This window comes from Sus scrofa, chromosome 2 (genome assembly GCF_054392235.1).
Source record: "Sus scrofa isolate SSC_HxYL_T2T_F1_AM1 chromosome 2, Sscrofa_HxYL_maternal_Yorkshire_Landrace_v2.0, whole genome shotgun sequence".
Taxonomy (NCBI): Eukaryota; Metazoa; Chordata; class Mammalia; order Artiodactyla; family Suidae; genus Sus; species Sus scrofa.
In genome coordinates, this window is record NC_139384.1 from 87,773,915 (window position 1) to 87,791,443 (window position 17,529).

Here is a 17,529-nt window from a genome sequence, read left to right on the forward strand (position 1 = left end):
CTGGCAACTTCCATATGCCCTTTAGTGCGGCCCTAAAGAGCAAACAAAACAAAACAAAACAAAAACAAACAACTGGAGGTTTTCTTCTTAATGTAAATACAACCACGCCGGATGTTGGAATCCCCCCTACTCAGGCTGCGAGGTCTCTACAGGGCGTGAGGGACACCTGCGGCTGTTGCATCCCTGCTGCAGGGTACCCTTGGATACCCTTGGACACGGCCTTAGCTGCTTATATAAGCGACACGTGAGCCCTGGGCGGAAGCGAGGGCCCGTTAGCAGTTACCCTGCTGTCCCGCCCCCCTCCCGAGACGACTTGCGCGTGAGAACTCGCAGGTGTGTGTTTAGAAAGGAAAACGCCTGCCCAGAGGAATCTTTTGTCACTTCCAACGTGACACAGCATGTGTGCACGCGGATAGCGATGGAGCTCCCGCTGGCTTGGCTCCAAACACAGTTCCACTCAAGGCGCAGGAGTTTGGCCACAGCCTGGAGGGAGAGAAGACCCACCCCATTCTTGGGAACTGAGACATGAATTCCACAGCCGGCCTGGTCGCCCCCCACCTCAAGCCATGGCTGAACATTGACCTGCAGACAGGAGGGTGGTTTCAGGTTTTTGTGCTGCACAGTCCTTGGGGGCAAGACTTTCTGGTCTGGGCTCATTGGGGGGGGGGGGGCATGAGCTCCCTCCCTCTGCCCCAGGGAGCTGAGAGGACTTTTCTGGCAAATGGGACAGGACACCCCCCCCCCACCCTCGCCTCTGCCCAAGCAGTAGCCAGATTGCTGCACTCCTGCTTTGCACAATAGCCTTCACCAGCTTGCTGCCCACAGCCTGGTCAGGAGAGGCCAGCAAGAGCTCTGAAGTCCCCACTTGGCAGGGAGCCCACACTGTCTCGGCTGGGTCACCTCACTTCCCAGGAACCTCTCCCCCATTTCCCATCCCGCTGCCTGCCATGGCAGTACTGGCTGTACATGCCACGGTGGCAAGTCTGAGTGGCCCTTGTACAGACTCAACTATTCCCTGTTCCCTTCCCTTGGAAGCTCTAACTTTGTCATAAAGATGGCCACCAGCTGGTTATCTGCTTCAGGGTTTCCAGAAAAACAGCTCAGGGTAACACCCCCAAGGAGCACTTGCAGGGGGAGAGATGGAGCAAGGTTTTAACCTGTTCCCGACTTCATGCCAGTTATAATAAGAGCAGAGATGGGCAGGACCAGCCCCATTATGGGCCCACTGGCACAGGTAGGGATTTGTGCCCAGGATTTCACAGCTTTTCCCAAACTTCACCCACTTTACTGAGGAGGCAGCGGAGTCTCAGTCTCCCCTGTGGTGACCAAAGTGTCTGCGTCCCCCAGTAGGGAGGCTGAGTTGCCCACCAGCCAGAGGCCTTGTTGGAGCACCCACCAGCTCCAAGAAGGACCAGACAGCACCTATTCTATGGCCTGGCTTCTTGAAAAAAAAAAAAAATCACCATTCTAACCGAAGTGTACAAGTAAGCGATTTTTAGTATATTCACAATGTTGTGGGACCATCACCACTTCTAAATCCAGAACGTTCTTATCACCCCCAAAAGAAACCCTCTGGGAGTTCCTGTTGTAGCTCAGCAGGTTAAGAACAGAACCAGAGTAGTATCCATGAGGTTGCGGGTTCCATTCCTGGCCTCGCTCATTGGGTTAAGGTCATAGATGCGGCTCGGATCTGCTGTTGCTGTGGCTGTGGCATAGACCGGCAGCTGCAGCTCCAGTTTTACCCCCAGCCTGGGAACTTCCATATGCTACCGGTGCGACCTTAAAACAAACCCTCTGTCCCCACTATGCCCATTACCAGTCCTTATCTCCCCATCTCCCAACCCCTGACAACCACAAATCCATTTTCTGTCTCTGGATTTGCCTGTTATGGATGTTTCACATAAACCAAATCATAATTCTCCATGGCCTTTAGGGGCTGGCTTCTCTCCATGACCACACTGTGTTTTCAGGATTCACCCATCTTGTAGTACCAGTGCTTCACTCCTTTGCATGGCTGAGTGATCCCCCATTATGTGAATGGGCCACATTGTGTTTGTCCATTTATCCATTGATGGGTATTTGGGTTGTTTCCATCTTTTGGCTTTTTTTTTTTTTTTTTTTTTTTCAGGATCGCACCTATGGGAGTTCCCTTCATGGCGCAGTGGAAAGGAATCTGACTAGGAAACATGAGGTTTGATCCCTGGCCTCGCTTAGCAGATTAAGGTTGCCACAAGCTGTGGTGTAGGTCACAGACGCGGCTCAGATCTGGCATTGCTGTGGCTGTGGTGTAGGCCAGCATCTGTAGCTCCAATTAGCCCCCTAGCCTGGGAACTTACATATGCCACCTGGGTGCAGCCCTAAAAAGCCAAAAAAAAAAAAAAAAAAAAAGGAAAGGAAAAAAGAAAAGAAAAAAAAAGGATCACACCTGTGGCACGTGGAAGTTCCCGGGCTGCATCAAATTGCAGTTGCAGCTGCTGGCCTACACCACAGCGACAGCAACACTGGATCTTTGATGCACTGAGCAAGGCCAGGACCCACATCCTCATGAAAACTATGTCAGTTCTTAACGTGCTGAACCACAACAGGAACTCCCACCTTTTGGCTTTGTAATGCTGTATGAGTTTTATCGTCAGCCTGTTTTTTTCATTTCTCCTGGGTATGTGCCTAGGAGTGGAGTTGCTGGGTCACAGGGTAACTGTTTAACTGTTTGAAGAGCTGCTACCAGCTGCTGCCCCATTTCACACCCCCATCCAGGACTGTGATTTCTGAACCTTGGGCTCTGCTGGTTGGCACTGCCTGGTGGCAGCTTCCATGGAGACGGTTGCCACTCCATGCCCTATTGCTGAGGTCACAGAGTCACAGGTGGGACCTGAGTCATGGACTTTGTGGTTAGGCCCTGCAAGCCCACCTGCTCCTCCTGACCTTTCACCCCCTCTCTCCTGCCCCAAGGAACAGCAAGACTACCTAACATCCCCTTGCCTGCCAGCCACTCCTGGGCCCTCCCCTGCCTAGATTTATCCTTCACTCCAGCAACTGAGTCAGATGCCTCTTTTCCCACCTTAAAACACACTCCTGGAGTTCCTGTTGTGGCTCAGTGGTTAACGAACTCAACTAGTATCCATGAGGAAGTGGGTTTGATCCCTGGCCTCGCTCAGTGGTTAAGGATCTGGCGTTGCCATGAGCTGTGGTGTAGGTCGCAGAAACAGCTCGGATCTGGCATTGCTGTGGCTGTGGCGTAGGCCAGTAGCTAGAACTCTGATATGACCCCTAGCCTGGGAACCTCTATATGCCATGGGAGCAGCCATAAACAAAGACACCCACACACAAAATCCAAAAATAAATAAATAAAACCCACTCCTGAATCTCCTCTCCACCTTCAGCCTGCCCCCCCATCCCCACCTCCACTTCCTTTCCTCCTCTAAACACCCCCAGCCAGGCCTCCTCCTTGGATCTGTCCTCCTCATGGTCATAAACAATGTCCCTTTGGCCCAACCCTTGCCCAGTGCTCAGGCCTGCTTTGATGGCGGTTCCCTGCTTCCTCCTCCAGGCAGCTGCTTCACCTGGCTCCCAGGCACCTGGCTCCCTCTCACCTCTATTCTATTTTCGGAGCATTTATGGAGTGTCACCGCTGCAGTCATCAGCCAGGTACCCTAAACTGTGGGTGCTGTTCTTGCCTCTGTTCTGCAAGGGGGGGCATCAAGGCACAGAGAAGTTAAGTAATGCACCTAAGTCCCAGAGCGAGGACTGGAGCCCAGGTTGCTGCACCTCTCTTCTATGTTTCCTCCCCTCCTCCCAGAAGGCAAAGCTCAGGCCCGGCCTCAGACCTGCTAAGTGACGTCATCCAGCTGCCAGCTCCAGTATCCACCATGTGCCCACAACCCCCACATTTGTCTCCACTCCAAGCTCACACTGAATTCCAGGCTCATGTCCCACTGAACTACCCGTTTCTCTCCTTAGGGCCCATGGGAGCCCCAAGCTTACACCTACGCCTCCCCACCGCAGTCCCTTTTTCCCTCCTCTGTTCCCCTCTGTGTCTCTCATCTCCACATCCCATCCATCTGCAGATCTGTGAGCGCTGCCTGGACCTGCCCTCCCCTGCCCCTCCCTGGTCTCCTTGTATCTGCTCTGCTGAGATGCTGAAAATGGCTGCAAACCCAAACTTTTCAACCCAACAAACACGGCCTCCCAGGATCTGCCCCATGTCACCCTCTGACTTCCTCTTCTCCCTGTCCCCCGGCATAGGCATCCTTGCTGCCAACACACCAGCCAAAGTCCAGCCTCAGGGCCCTTGCACACACTGTACCCTCTGCTTGACACACCTTCCTCCAGACATGCCCACAGCTCCCTCCCTCTCCTGCTTTGGGCTTTTACATGAAACTTCCTTGACCACATTTGAGACTTCAAACCTACCTTCTCCTTCAGCCCACTCTCTTGTCCCCTTTTTTCATTTACTTGTGTTCACTTTTTTTTTTTTTTTTTTTTTGGCCCGCCCATGGCACATGGAAGTTCCTGGGCTAGGGATCAAATCCATGCCAAAGCAATAACCCAAGCTACTTCAGTGACAACACCAGGTCATTAACCTACTGGGCCACACGAGAACTCCTATGTTCACTTTATGTCCTGTGTCTCCCTGGTATGTAAAGATGCTTGCCTGTTTTGTTCCACATCCCTGTGGGTGCTCATAAAATATTGAATCATTAGGAGTTCCCATTGTGGTGCAGCAGAAACAAATCCGACTAGGAACCATGAGGTTGAGGGTTTGATCCTTGGCCTTGTTCAGTGGGTTGAGGATCCAGCATTGCCGGGAGTTGTGGTGGGGGTCGCAGACACGGCTCAGATTCTGGTGTTGCTGTAGCTCTGGCGTAGGCAGTGGCTACAGCTCTGATTAGACCCCTAGCCTGGGAATCTCCATATGCTGCAGGTGCAGCCCTAAAAAAAAGACAAAAGACAAATAAATAAATAAATATTGAATCATTGAATAAATGTATTACCGAGTGAGAAGTTACTGATGGCCTCCACTGACACAGGGGCACTGGGCTGGGCAAACCTCCTGTATGAACCGGGGTGGTGTATGTGTGTGTGTGGGCAGATGTGGAGGTTGTAAAAACATGCACAATCTTGGGGGCTGTGGGGTATCCAGGGGCTGGGGTGGGCCTCAGGGGACTAGGAAAACAGAGATGAGTGCATTTCATAAGCAGTGGGAGCTATGCCAAGCTCCTCCCAAGCTAACAATCCCTTTAGGTCCTCAGCTAATCCTCTAAGACGGGGACACTTTATTATTTCCACTGTACAAAGTGGATAACTGAGGATCTAGGGCATTAAGTTGGACATGGCCCTGAGTCAACTGAGAAAACTCCCTGCAGTTGATCACACAAACACCTACGAACCATCTCTTAGTAAGTACGAACATCCTGGGAACCGAGCGTACCCAAGACCCTGTCAAGGCCTCAGTCTCCCCTTGCTTCTGCCTACCTGAATTTTTTTTTTTTTTTTTGCTGCACCCCCTCAGCATATGAAAGTTCCCAGGCCAGGGACTGAATCCAAGCCGCAAGAGTGATCTGTGCTACAGCTGTGGCAACGCTGGATCCTTAACCCACTGGGCCTGGGATCGAACCCGCGCCTCCGCAGCGAGCGACCCCAGTCACTGCAGGGACAACGACGGATCCTTAGTTCGCTGCCCCACAGCTGGAACTCCTGCCTCGCTGGATTTTTTTTTTCCCCTTAATTTTTTTTTATTACTCAAATGAATTTATCACATCTGTAGTTGTATAATGATCATAACAATCTGATTTCACAGGATTTCCATCCCACAGCCCAATTACATCCCCCCACCCCCTAAACTGTCTCCTCTGGAGACCATAAGTTTTTCAATGTCTGTGAGTCAGCATCTGTTCTGCAAAGAAGTTCCGTCTGTCCTTTTTTCAGATTCCACATGTCAGTGAAAGCATTTGATGTTGGTGTCTCATTGTATGGCTGACTTCACTTAGCATGATAGTTTCTACGTCCATCCATGTTGCTAAGAATCTGCCTCGCTGGATTCTAAACGTCCTCCCTAGGCGGGCGTTGAGCAGAAACTACGCCTCCAGAGAGGCCTTGCATTCAAAACCACGCGAGATCTGCCGAGGAGCGGGTGAGTGGTGTTTGCCCTCTTTTCGCGCAGCCAACCGCCGCTTTAGTAAGGCTCGGGCTGCCCTTGGCTCTGCCCCTCCCAAAGGTCGCTGCATTCAGGCTTTAGCTGACTACAGCCCTGTAAGGGTTGGGCGAGGTGGAGGGGGCCTGACAGCGGCGCGGCGCAGGCGCAGTGGGCACGGGTCTTGCCGAGCGCAGGCGCTGTAAGTTCGAGGGGGGCGGCAGCCATGGACGACGAGGAGGAGACATACCGGCTCTGGAAGATCCGTAAGACCATCATGCAGGTGAGACGCGCGGGGGCTGCCCTTAGTACTAAGCGAACGCTGTCCGGCGCGCGGACGGCCAGCGCGAGGCCCGAAGATGGGAACGAGCTTTTCTATGTCTGGCCGCGCGGCTCAGGGGAAGGTTCTGGCCCAGGTGGGGCCCGTATTGGGCCGGGGACAGAGGGGCCCCGCCGACCACTGCTGAGTGGCGAGTCCGAGAGACGCCGGGGAGAGGGTCAGGGTTTCGCTGGAGCTGGAGGGAGGGAATTGGCCTCGCGTGTTCCTCTTTCCGGAAAGTTATGGCACTGTTTTGAGGGCCTGATACAGTATTCCAGGATTGTGGATATGGAAGGATCCCTGGTTAGCTGGTCTCAATGCTGTCTGGTTGCCCTGACAGCGCGCCCTGGCCACCAACTTTGAGCTACTCGGGCTGATAGGCTCCAAGTCATGCCAGCTCCCTAGCTAAGCGTTCTCTGTGTGCCACGTGCTTTAGGCTACTCCACGGGAGGGGGCGATTGTGATCCCACGGAGGCTTCGGGCCTTGACTAAGACCACCCACCCTCGCCACGGCGGGGATCCTGCCTGGACTAAGCTGGGGCAGTGGCACCCATATTCTCCACCTCCTTGCAGTGCTACCCAAAGACAGGGTAGGAACAGCGTTGCTTCAGGCTGACCGTGTCGCGGGCCCTGGGTGAGAAGAGTGAGCGCTCAAGAGGGAGAGTCCGGGAGTTCCTGTTGTGGCTCAGTGGTTAACAAATCCAACTAGGAACCATGAGGTTGCGGGTTCGATCCCTGGCCTTGCTCAGTGGGTTAAGGATCCGGCGTTGCAGTGAGCTGTGGTGTAGGTCACAGACTTGGCTGGAATCCTGCGTTGCTGTGGCTCTGGTGTAGGCTGGTGGCTACAGCTCGGTTTAGACTCCTAGCCTGGGAACCTCCATATGCCGTGGGAGCGGCCCAAGAAATGGCAAAAAGGGAGGAAAAAAAAAAAAAGAGGGAGAGTCCAGCTGTGGGGTACTTGGCTGAAGAAAGGGGATTCCGGCAGAGTGGGTGGCTTTCTCTTTGTCTGGGTGGTCATCCGGTCTGTCCACTCAAAGAATCCCAGTTTCTGAGTCAGGACCTAGATCTGCTGGCCCCCAGGCCTTGGCCTGGTTTTCCAATAGCCTTCTGCCCCAGGCAGCCCAGCAGCACCTCTCCCAGACAGCTGTCCTTTTCTGCCCCAGACCCAAGGGCCTGGCCTTGGAATCAACAGCCCTCCTCACATCCCAGCCCTGCTCCCATCTTCCCTGCAGTGGCCTTGAGCACCCTGAGCCTTTGCTGTTCTCTCTGCACCTTGGTCACCTGATTCTTTTTCTCTGCAGCTTTGCCACGACCGTGGCTACCTGGTGACCCAGGACGAGCTGGACCAGACGCTGGAGGAGTTCAAGGCCCAGTTTGGGGACAAGCCCAGTGAAGGGCGGCCGCGTCGCACAGACCTCACGGTGCTGGTGGCCCATAATGACGACCCCACCGACCAGATGTTCGTCTTCTTCCCAGGTGAGGGCCTGCTCAGGGCAGCAGCAGCCACCTGCCCTGACACGCAGTCTGTACCCCTCATCCTTCTGCCTCTCTGCTGTATGTAGTGCCTCCACTGAGGCAGCCTGGCTCTCAACCCCAAAGGTAGGGGACCATGCTGGGTCACAAGCACCTTGGGGGCCCACCCTGGTGTGCCTCCAGGCAAGGGAGAGTGCAGAAAATGCCTGCTGAGCAGACCCAGAGGGCACTTTTAAGATTTACTTTATTGAATTATGTTTTACAATGTTATGTTCTTTTCTGGTGTATCGTAAAGCGATTCAGTTACATGCACATAATTATTCTTTTTCAAATTCTTTTCCGTTATGGTTTATTATAGGATATTGAATATAGTTTTCTGTGCTGTACAGTAGGACCTTGTTGTATATCCACCGTATGCATATAAGAGTTTGCATCTGAGAGTTCTCTTTGTGGCTCAGTGGTTAATGAACCCGACTAGGATCCATGAAAGAAAAAAAAAGAGTTTGTGCTTGCTAATCCCAAAATCCCTCAGTCCCCTCCCCGTTGGCAACCACAAATCTGTTTTCTATGTGTCTTTCTGTTTCACAGCTCATTTGTGTTATGTCTTATCTTCCACATATAAGTGATACCATGTAGTATTTGTGTTACTTCATTTAGGTTACTTAATATGATAATCTCTGGGTCCATCCATGTTACTGCAAATGACATTATTTCTTTTTGCTTTTTTAGGGCCCCGCCCGCGGTTTATGGAGAGTCCCAGGCTAGGGGTTGAGTGAGAGCTATGCCACAGCCACAGCAGTGCAGGGTCTGAGCTGAATCTTGTGATCTACACCACAGCTCACGGCAATGCCAGATCCTTAACCTACTGAACAAGGCTAGGGATCAAACCTGTGTCCTCAAGGATACTAGTCAGGTTCGTTAACCTCTGAGCCTCGACGGGAACTCCGATATATGTGTTCTTATTGCCATTTTATTAACTGTTTTGGGCTTGGGTTTTTTGTCTTTTTTCTTACCTTCTCTTGTGGCTTGATAACTCTTTTTTTTTTTTTTTTTTTTTTTTGTCTTTTTGCCATTTTTTTGGGCTGTTCCCACGGCATATGGAGGTTCCCAGGCTAGGGGTCTAATAAGAGCTATAGCCACCTTCTCCACCAGAGCCACAGCAACGGGGGATCCGAGCCGCGTCTGCAACCTACACCACAGCTCACAGCAATGCCGGATCCTTAACCCACTAAGCAAGGCCAGGGATCGAACCCGTAACCTCATGGTTCCTTGTCATATTCGTTAACCACTGAGCCACGACAGGAGCTCTGATGACTATCTTTAGTGTTGTGTTTGGACTCCTTTTTCTTATAAGTATCTATTGTAGAATTTTGGTTTGCAGTTACCATGAAATTTTGATATAAGAGTCTATGTATAAAAGATTGTTTTAAGTTGTTGGACCCATAATTGCAAGTGCATCTCCAATATCTTGCATTTGTACCCTCCTCTTCCCACAGTTTCTGATTTTGGAAGCATATTTGTGTGTGGATAATTTCCTACCCTTACTGTATGTATGCCATTACCGGTGAGCCTTGTCATTTGTGATATTTTTGTTTCTGGTTGCGGCCTTTTCTTTTCCACCTAGAGAAGTTTCTTTTTTTTTTTCCCCCTTTCCTAGGGCTGCTTCTCATGGCATATGGAGGTTCCCAGGCTAAGGGTCTAATAGGAGCTGTAGCCGCCGGCCTACACCAGAACCACAGCAAGGTGGGATCCGAGCCTCGTCTGCGACCTACACCACAGCTCACGGCAATGCCGGATCCTTAACCCACTGAGCAAGGCCAGGGATCGAACTCACAAGCTGCAACCTCATGGTTCCTAGTCGGATTCATTAACCACTGTGCCACGACGGGAACTCTAAGAAGTTTCTTTAGTATTTTTTGTAAAACTGGTTTAGTGGTGCTGAATTCTTTTAGGTTTTGCTTGTCTATAAAGCTTCTTCAAATCTGAATGAGAGCCTTGCTGGGTAGAGTTATCTTGGTTGGAGATTTTTTCCTTTCATTGCTTTAAGTATATTGTGCCATTCCCTTGGGGCCTATAGAGTTTCTGCTGAAAAATCTGCCCATAACCTTATCAGGGTTCCCTCGTGTGTTGTTTGTATCTTTGCCCTAGCTGCTATCAGTATTTTCTCTTTGTCTTTAATTTTGGTCAGTTTGATAAATATGTGTCTTAGTGTGTTCCTCCTTGGGTTTGTTTATGCTATTTATTTATTTGCTTTTTTAGAGCCACACCTGCAGTGTGGAAGTTCCCAGGCTAGGGGTCAAATCAGAGCTGCAGCTGCCTGCCTACGCCACAACCACAGCAACATGGGATCCAAGCTACATCTGCAGCCTGCACCACAGCTCACAGCAACACCAGATTCTTTTTTTTTTTTTTTTGTCTTTTTGCCTTTTCTAGGGCCGCTCCCGCAGCATATGGAGGTTCCCAGGCTAGCTACACCACAGCTCACAGCAATGCTAGATCCTTAACCCACTGAGCAAGGCCAGGGATCGAACCTGCAACCTCATGGTTCCTAGTCGGATTCGTTATCCACTGTGCCACGACGGGAACTCCCAGCAACACCAGATTCTTAGCCCACTGAGTGAGGCCAGGGATCGAACCCGCATCCTCATGGATACTAGTCAGGTTCATTTCTGCTGAGCCACAATGGGAACTCTGGGTTTATTTTATATGATACTTACTGTGCTTTCTGGATTTGAGTGATTCCTTTCCCATGTTTGGGATGTTTTTGGCTGTTACCTTACTACATATTTTCTTTTTCTTCTTCTTTTTTTTTGCTTTTCTGGCCTGCACCTGCAGCATATGGAAGTTCCCAGGTTGGGGGTGAGTCAGAGCTGCAGCTGCTGGCCTACGCCACAGCAACATGGGATTCAAGCCACATTTGCAACCTACACCACAGCTAATGGCAAGCTGTCTCCTTAACCTGCTGAGCGAGGCCAGGGATCAAACCTGCATCCTCCTGGGTGCTAGTCGGGTTCATTAACCACTGAGCCACAAAGGGAACTCCCTAGCCTCTCTTGCTTCTGATGTCTGCCCCCCTTGTGGCTGAAGTTGGTTCTGGGAGCTTGCTGCAGGCTTTCTGATGGGAGGGACTGGTGTTTGCTCACTGGTAGGTGGGTCTTTGTCTCTGGGTGTGATTAGAGGCAGCTGTGGGGGGGGTCTTTAGTCCATCTATTTGTTGATGGGTCAGGCTGTGTTCCTACTTGGTTTGTTGTTTGGCCTGGGGCTTCTCAGCCCTGATGGGTGGGCCCAGATTTTTCCAAAATGGCCATCTCTAGAGGAGTTCATGCTGAAAATTACTCCCGAAATCTTTGCCTCCTGTGTTCTTCCCCCACAATGAGCCACATCACCCCGTTTTCCCAGGAGATCCTCCAGGAACTGCAGGCAGGTCTGACCCAGATTCCTGTGGAGTCTCTGCTTTGCTCTGGGACTCAGTGAACATCAAAGTCTGTGTGTGACTTTCAAGAGTGGAGTCTCAGAGTTCCCGTTGTGGCGCAATGGAAACAAATCCAACTAGGAACCATGAGGTTTCGGGTTCCATCCCTGGCCTCGCTCTGTGGGTTAAGGATCTGGTGTTGCCGTGAGCTGTGGTGTAAGTCACAGATGTGGTTCGGATCTGGTGTTGCTGTGGCTCTGGCATAGGCCAGCGGCTACAGCTCTGATTAGACCCCTAGCCTGGGAGTCTCCATATGCGGTGAGTGCGGCCCTAAAAAGGACAAAAAAAAGAAAAAAGAGTGGAGTCTCTGTTTGCCCCAGTCCCATGGAGCTCCTGCTCACAAACCCTGCCTGCCCTCAATGTGAAATGCTCCAGGGGCTCCTCCTCCCGAATCCAGATCCCCAGGTGTGGGGACCTGACATGGGGCTCAGGAATCTCACTCTCGGGAGTTCACGTTGTGGCTCAGTAGTTAACGAATCTGACTAGGAACCATGAGGTTGCGGGTTCGATCCCTGGCCTTGCTCAGTGGATTGGGGATCCGGTGTTGCCGTGAGCTGTGGTGTAGCTAGCCTGGGAACCTCCATATGCTGCAGGAGCAGCCCTAGAAAAGGCAAAAGGACAAACAAGAGTGAGCCTCTACGATAGTTATTTTCCAGTCTGTTGGCTATTCTGTGAGTATGGGGTTGCTTATACTGCATAATTGCTTCTCCTTTCATCTTTATGTGGTCTTCTCTTTGTCTTGTGGAGTAGGATATCTTTTTTGATATTTTGCAGTCTGTTTTGTTGAAGGTTTTTCAGCAGTTAGTTGTAACTTTGCTGCTTTTATTAGAGAGGGTGAGCTCCAGTCCTCTGTCATCTTAATCTCAACTCCTTATTTTATTCCTTTTGGCCAAGCCCACAGTGGACGTTCCCAGGCCAGGGATTGAACCCGTGCCACAACAGTGGCCTAAGCCACAGCAGTGACAAAGCTGGATCTCTAACCTGCTGAGCTGCAAGGGAACGCCAGGGTTTTTTTATTTGTGTGTGTGTGTGAGATATACATATTTTTTCCTTTTCTTTTGTGGCCTCCCTGTGGTATATGGAATTCCCAGGCCAGGGATCAGATCTGAGCCCACAGTCTCGACCTAAGCCTCAGCTGCAGAAATACCATATCCTTAATTTACTGTGCTGGGCTGGGGATTGAACCTGTGTCCCAGCTCTTCCAAGACGTTGCTTTGTTTTTTTTTTTTTTTGTTTTTTTTTTAAACTCATCAGTTTATTTTTTATTTATTTATTTTTTTTGTCTTTTTGCTATTTCTTGGGCCGCTCCCACAGCATATGGAGGTTCCCAGGCTAGGGGTCCAATCGGAGCTGTAGCCACTGGCCTACGCTCGGAATCCGAGCCACGTCTGCAATCTACACCACAGCTCACGGCAACGCCGGATCGTTAACCCACTGAGCAAGGGCAGGGACCGAACCCGCAACCTCATGGTTCCTAGTCGGATTCGTTAACCACTGCGCCACGACGGGAACTCCCGTTGCTTTGTTTTTGTTTTTATTTTTTTACCTTTTCAGGGCTGCACCCGCCACTTATGGAGGTTCCCAGGGGTCTAATCAGAGCTACAGCTGCTGGCCTACGCCACAGCCACAGCAACACCAGATCCGAGCCGCATCTGTGACCTACACCATAGCTCACAGCAACCCTGGATCCTTAACCCACTGAGCGAGGCCAGGGATCAAACCCTCATCCTTATGGATGGGAACTCCCCTAACCATAAACTTCTTTGTTCCAGATTTTAGTTGGAATGCTTTCAGCTTTTCACTGTTGAGTATTATATTGGCTGTAGGCTTGTAATTAATAGCTGTGTTTGAGGTAGTGTTCCCTCTATATCTACTTTCACAAGAGTTCTTATCATTAATGGGATGTTGGATTTTATCAAATACTTTTTCTGCATCTATTGCAGTGATCACGTGGTTTTGTCCTTGTGTTGATGTGATGATTTGCATATGTTGAAACATCCTTGAGATCCTGGGATGAATCTAGGTGGCATTTTTAAGAAAAAAAGTCCCCATGTGTGAAAAGCATTTATTGGAGCCTTTGGTGCCTGATCATACACTGTTCCCCCCGCCCTCCCTGGCACCCATGGAGCCGTCCAGGCCTTGCCAGAACTGCCTAGGGGTTGGGTCCTCTGTAGAGGTCTTGCTTTCTTCACTTCCTGGTCTTTAGGGACTGTGGGGCATCTCGGCTCTCAGGCGGGCCATGGTGAGGGGTTGAGGTTCCTGCCTGTGTTAGTTGGCACAGACTGCTGAACCAGAACCCCACAGACAGGTTAGACAGATATTAGTGCTCTCCTCGCTGTGTGGACACCCATCCCTCCCCAGGTCCTTTTTTTTTTTTTTTTTTTTTTTTTTTTTGGTTTTTTTTGTTCGTTTATTGGTTTTTGTCTTTTTAGGGCTGCAGCCACAGCACATGGAAGCCCCCAGATCAGGGGTCAAATTGGAGCAGAGTCTGGGACCTACACCACAGCTCACTGCAACACCGGATCCTTAACCCACTGAACAAAGCCAGGGCTCAAACCCACATCCTCATAGATGCTAGTTGGGTTCGTTACCATCGAGCCACGTCAGGAACTCCCGCTCCTCCCCATGTCCTTACGTGCTCGTCCCTCTCAGTGCGCATTATAATCTCTTTTCACAAGGACCCCAGCTTTGTTGGATGGGGGCCCACCCTCTTGACCTTGTGTTACCTTAATTACTTAAAAAAATTTTTTTTTTCCTTTAGCCACACTGGAGGCATGTGGAAGTTCCTGGGTCAGGGATCTAACCCAAGCCGCAGTTGCAACCTGCACCATAGCCAGTCTGCCACAAGGGAAAGTTCTTTTTCTTTCCTTTCCTTTTTTTTTTTTTTTTTTTTTTTTTTTTTTTTTTTTTTTTGCTATTTCTTGGGCCGCTCCCGCGGCATATGGAGTTTCCCAGGCTAGGGGTCTAATCGGAGCTGTAGCTGCCAGCCTATGCCAGAGCCACAGCAACTCGGGATCCGAGCCGCGTCTGCAACCTACACCACAGCTCAGGGCAACGCCGGATCATTAACCCACTGAGCAAGGGCAGGGATCGAACCCTCAACCTCATGGTTCCTAGTCGGATTCGCTAACCACTGCGCCACGACGGGAACTCCGGAAAGTTCTTAATTACTTTTTTTTAAAAAAGACTCCATCTGTGAAAACAGTCCTTTTTTTGTCTTTTTGTCTTTTCTAGGGCCACTCCTGTGGCATATGGAGGTTCCCAGGCTAGGGGTCTAATCGGAGCTGTAGCCGCTGGCCTACGCCAGAGACACAGTGACAAGGGATCCGAGCTGCGTCTGTGACCTACACCACAGCTCATGGCAACGCCAGAGCCAGATTCTTAACCCACTGAGCAAGGCCAGGGATCGAACCCGCAACCTTATGGTTCCTAGTTGGATTCGTTAACCACTGAGCCACAACCGGAACTCCTGAACCCAGTCTTATCCTGAGGTTCTGGGGCCGGCGGTCACCACCAGAGGGATTTGGGGGACAGGCATTGCCTGGGGGGTGGGCAAGGAGAACACTTTGAGGCTGTGGATATATAGGATGCCCGGCCCAGAGGCCTGCCCTAGCCACTGACCTGCTGGCTCCCAGGGTCTAACAGTTCTCAAGTGCCAGGCCCTGTGTGCTATCAAGACTGTGAGGACCCCGAGGCTGGCAGCACAGAGTTGGGTGGTCTCTCTCCATGTTGGGACCCTGTTCTGTGGGTCATCTTACCTCTACTCACTTCCAAACACCCAGCCCCGTCTCCTGGGCCCTCTGGACTAAATGGAGCACTTAACTTGGGGCCTCCCAAACCTCAGATGTGCTGAGACACTGGACTGAACCCAGACTCCCAGACCCTGCTCCCAGAAAGGTCCCCTGGGTCCAGGCCTCCAGGGCACCTTTATGCTCCCACATTCCTGTTCTGGGAACTGGCGACCCAGCGTTTGTAAATCGGCTCCAGAGAGAAGGGTCAGGCACTCAGCGCCTTGGCAGTGCCTGGGCAGGAGGGTGGCGCAGGGCCCTTTCAGTGAGATTCCCGTGCTTTGTCCACAGAGGAGCCCAAGGTGGGTATCAAGACCATCAAGGTGTACTGCCAGCGCATGCAGGAGGAGAACATCACCAGGGCGCTGATCGTGGTGCAGCAGGGCATGACGCCCTCTGCTAAGCAGGTGAGTACCACCCGGCCTGTGGGGGAGGGGGCTGCACCCTCATGTCTCCTTCCTGCTGTGCTTTCCACCAGGCCCCATGCGCCGAGACCCTCCACTGCAGGCTGTCTCCTGGGGCTGAGGATCTGACAAGGAGTGGGTACATGGGGTGTCCCCACGGCAGCCTGCATTCCCTGTGGCTTGTGTTCACGGGGCCAGAAGCTGGGCATGGGGACAGCCTGTCTGGGTGCCCATGGCCCCAGCTGTGGGTTGCACTGGCCTGAGCAGAGGCTGGTGGTTGGGATAGGGGACCAGGGTACACCTTTGCCCTGTGCCCGTGGAGGATGTGCGGTCTGGGGAGGGGCTGTGACTCCAGCTCCTTGCAACCCTGGGAGCATTTTGACCTGAGACTGAGGCCTTGTTAACATGCTAAGGGTCTGGGTGGGGCGGGGTGGGTCTTCTCGATTTAGGACATGGAGGAGATGGGGCAGGGTTGTCCCGGGCGCCCATGCAGGGTGGGAGGGTAGCTACTTCAGCTGTGCCTGAGGGTTGGTGTCTTACAGTCCCTTGTCGACATGGCCCCCAAGTATATCCTGGAACAGTTTCTGCAGCAGGAGCTACTCATCAACATCACAGAGCACGAGGTAGCAGGGGGCACCCTTCCAGGCCGGGGAGGGTCGGGGGTGAGGGTGGGGGTGAGACTGAAGACCTGCTTCCTGAACCCTAAGCCCCTCACCTGTTGGGGGCTTGTGGACACTGGGACATGGGGGATAATCCAGGGCCTCCACTGTTTACAGACGTAGGGGTCTTGATATGGCCCCCTGGGTGAGGAGTGGCTACAGCACCTTGGAACTGACTAAGCATGCAGATTGACAGGTCTACCCAGTCTGCAGAGGAACCTGTATTTTCAGGAACCCTGGGGGTGATGGGAGTGGGGAGTGCAATTTTAGGGCCCACGCCGCACCCCTTCTCTGTGAGGGCCTCTCTCGGCCCCATGAGACTATTTTCCTTCTCGGCAGCTGGTCCCAGAGCACGTTGTCATGACCAAGGAGGAGGTGACGGAGCTTCTGGCCCGGTAGTATCCTTTCTGGCCTGAAACTGGGCCTGGCTCCTCCCTTCTCCCCTATCGCCCACCCCAACTCTCCCCTCAATCAGTCCAGCCTGGCTTTTTCCCTGACCTGCTTCCCAGTAAACTACGAGAAAACCAGCTGCCCAGGATCCAGGCAGGAGACCCTGTGGCACGTTACTTTGGCATAAAGCGAGGGCAGGTAAGCAGCCCCTCCCACGACAGAGCGCCCTGGGTGCTACTCCTCCAGCCCCCTTAACAGCCAGGGCTTCTGGGCCAGGGAGGTCCCACCCCAGCACCTGCTCTCCTGCTTCTGCAGGTGGTGAAGATCATCCGGCCCAGCGAGACAGCAGGCAGGTACATCACCTATCGGCTGGTGCAGTAGCCTCCTGACAACAGATGGACAGACGGGTGCTGGGGGTGGGGACAGGGGAGGAGTGCAGCCCCACAGCATGTGACAGATATATCCCAGGGGGTCACAGGATAGGCTGTGAGTACCCACTTTGGCCTTGAGGCTGCGCTGGGGCACCCGCTCCTCCCAGGACCTTCCCTCTGCTCCCCTGGGCCTGCTCTGGCTCGTGTTTGCCTATCCTGGGCTGAGGGGCCTCATGGCCTCTCCTGGACACTGAGCCCCACCCCGGATCCCACCTTTAGGCAGCAGGGAGTGCGACTGAAATTGATCTGGACTGTGGTTGCTGTTGGATGCTGGAAATTTTTTTAAAATTAAAGATATTTTGAATAAATGAGTTCACTCATCTGAATCGAGGCAGAACCCCCCCCACCATGGTGTGTGGTACACAGCCTTCTCTGCGGGGTCTCCACCTGTCAGCGCCTCCTCCCCACCTCGGAGTCTCCACCAGGTCCCCAGAGCTGTGGGGCTTTACTCCACACTCCTTTC

The 17,529-nt window shown here is 52.2% G+C and overlaps 1 protein-coding gene across 2 annotated transcripts; it reads left to right on the forward strand.

Moving 5' to 3' along the window:
• Window positions 1–6,340: 6,340 nt before the first annotated feature.
• POLR2E (RNA polymerase II, I and III subunit E) lies at window positions 6,341–17,374 on the forward strand. 2 transcript variants are annotated; one of them, XM_003353962.5, is made up of 7 exons: window positions 6,341–6,413; window positions 7,751–7,925; window positions 15,474–15,589; window positions 16,129–16,209; window positions 16,585–16,643; window positions 16,755–16,833; window positions 16,951–17,374. In XM_003353962.5, the coding sequence occupies exons 1-7, from the start codon at window positions 6,357–6,359 to the stop codon at window positions 17,014–17,016; spliced, it is 633 nt and encodes a 210-aa protein (XP_003354010.1). In that variant the 5' UTR covers window positions 6,341–6,356; the 3' UTR covers window positions 17,017–17,374. The 2 variants fall into 2 exon arrangements, 1 of the variants encoding a protein (XP_003354010.1); XR_014837917.1 differs by lacking the exons at window positions 15,474–15,589; window positions 16,129–16,209; window positions 16,585–16,643; window positions 16,755–16,833; window positions 16,951–17,374 and adding an exon at window positions 10,950–11,588 and having other exon boundaries at window positions 7,751–8,362.
• Window positions 17,375–17,529: the final 155 nt, after the last annotated feature.

Coding starts and splice junctions, on each gene's coding strand:
- POLR2E (XM_003353962.5), top strand. CDS start 6,357: ATGGACGACGAGGAGGAGACATACCGGCTCTGGAAGATCCGTAAGACC. Junction 6,414..7,750: donor TCCGTAAGACCATCATGCAG/GTGAGACGCGCG, acceptor TTTTCTCTGCAG/CTTTGCCACGACCGTGGCTA. Junction 16,210..16,584: donor TCAACATCACAGAGCACGAG/GTAGCAGGGGGC, acceptor CCTTCTCGGCAG/CTGGTCCCAGAGCACGTTGT.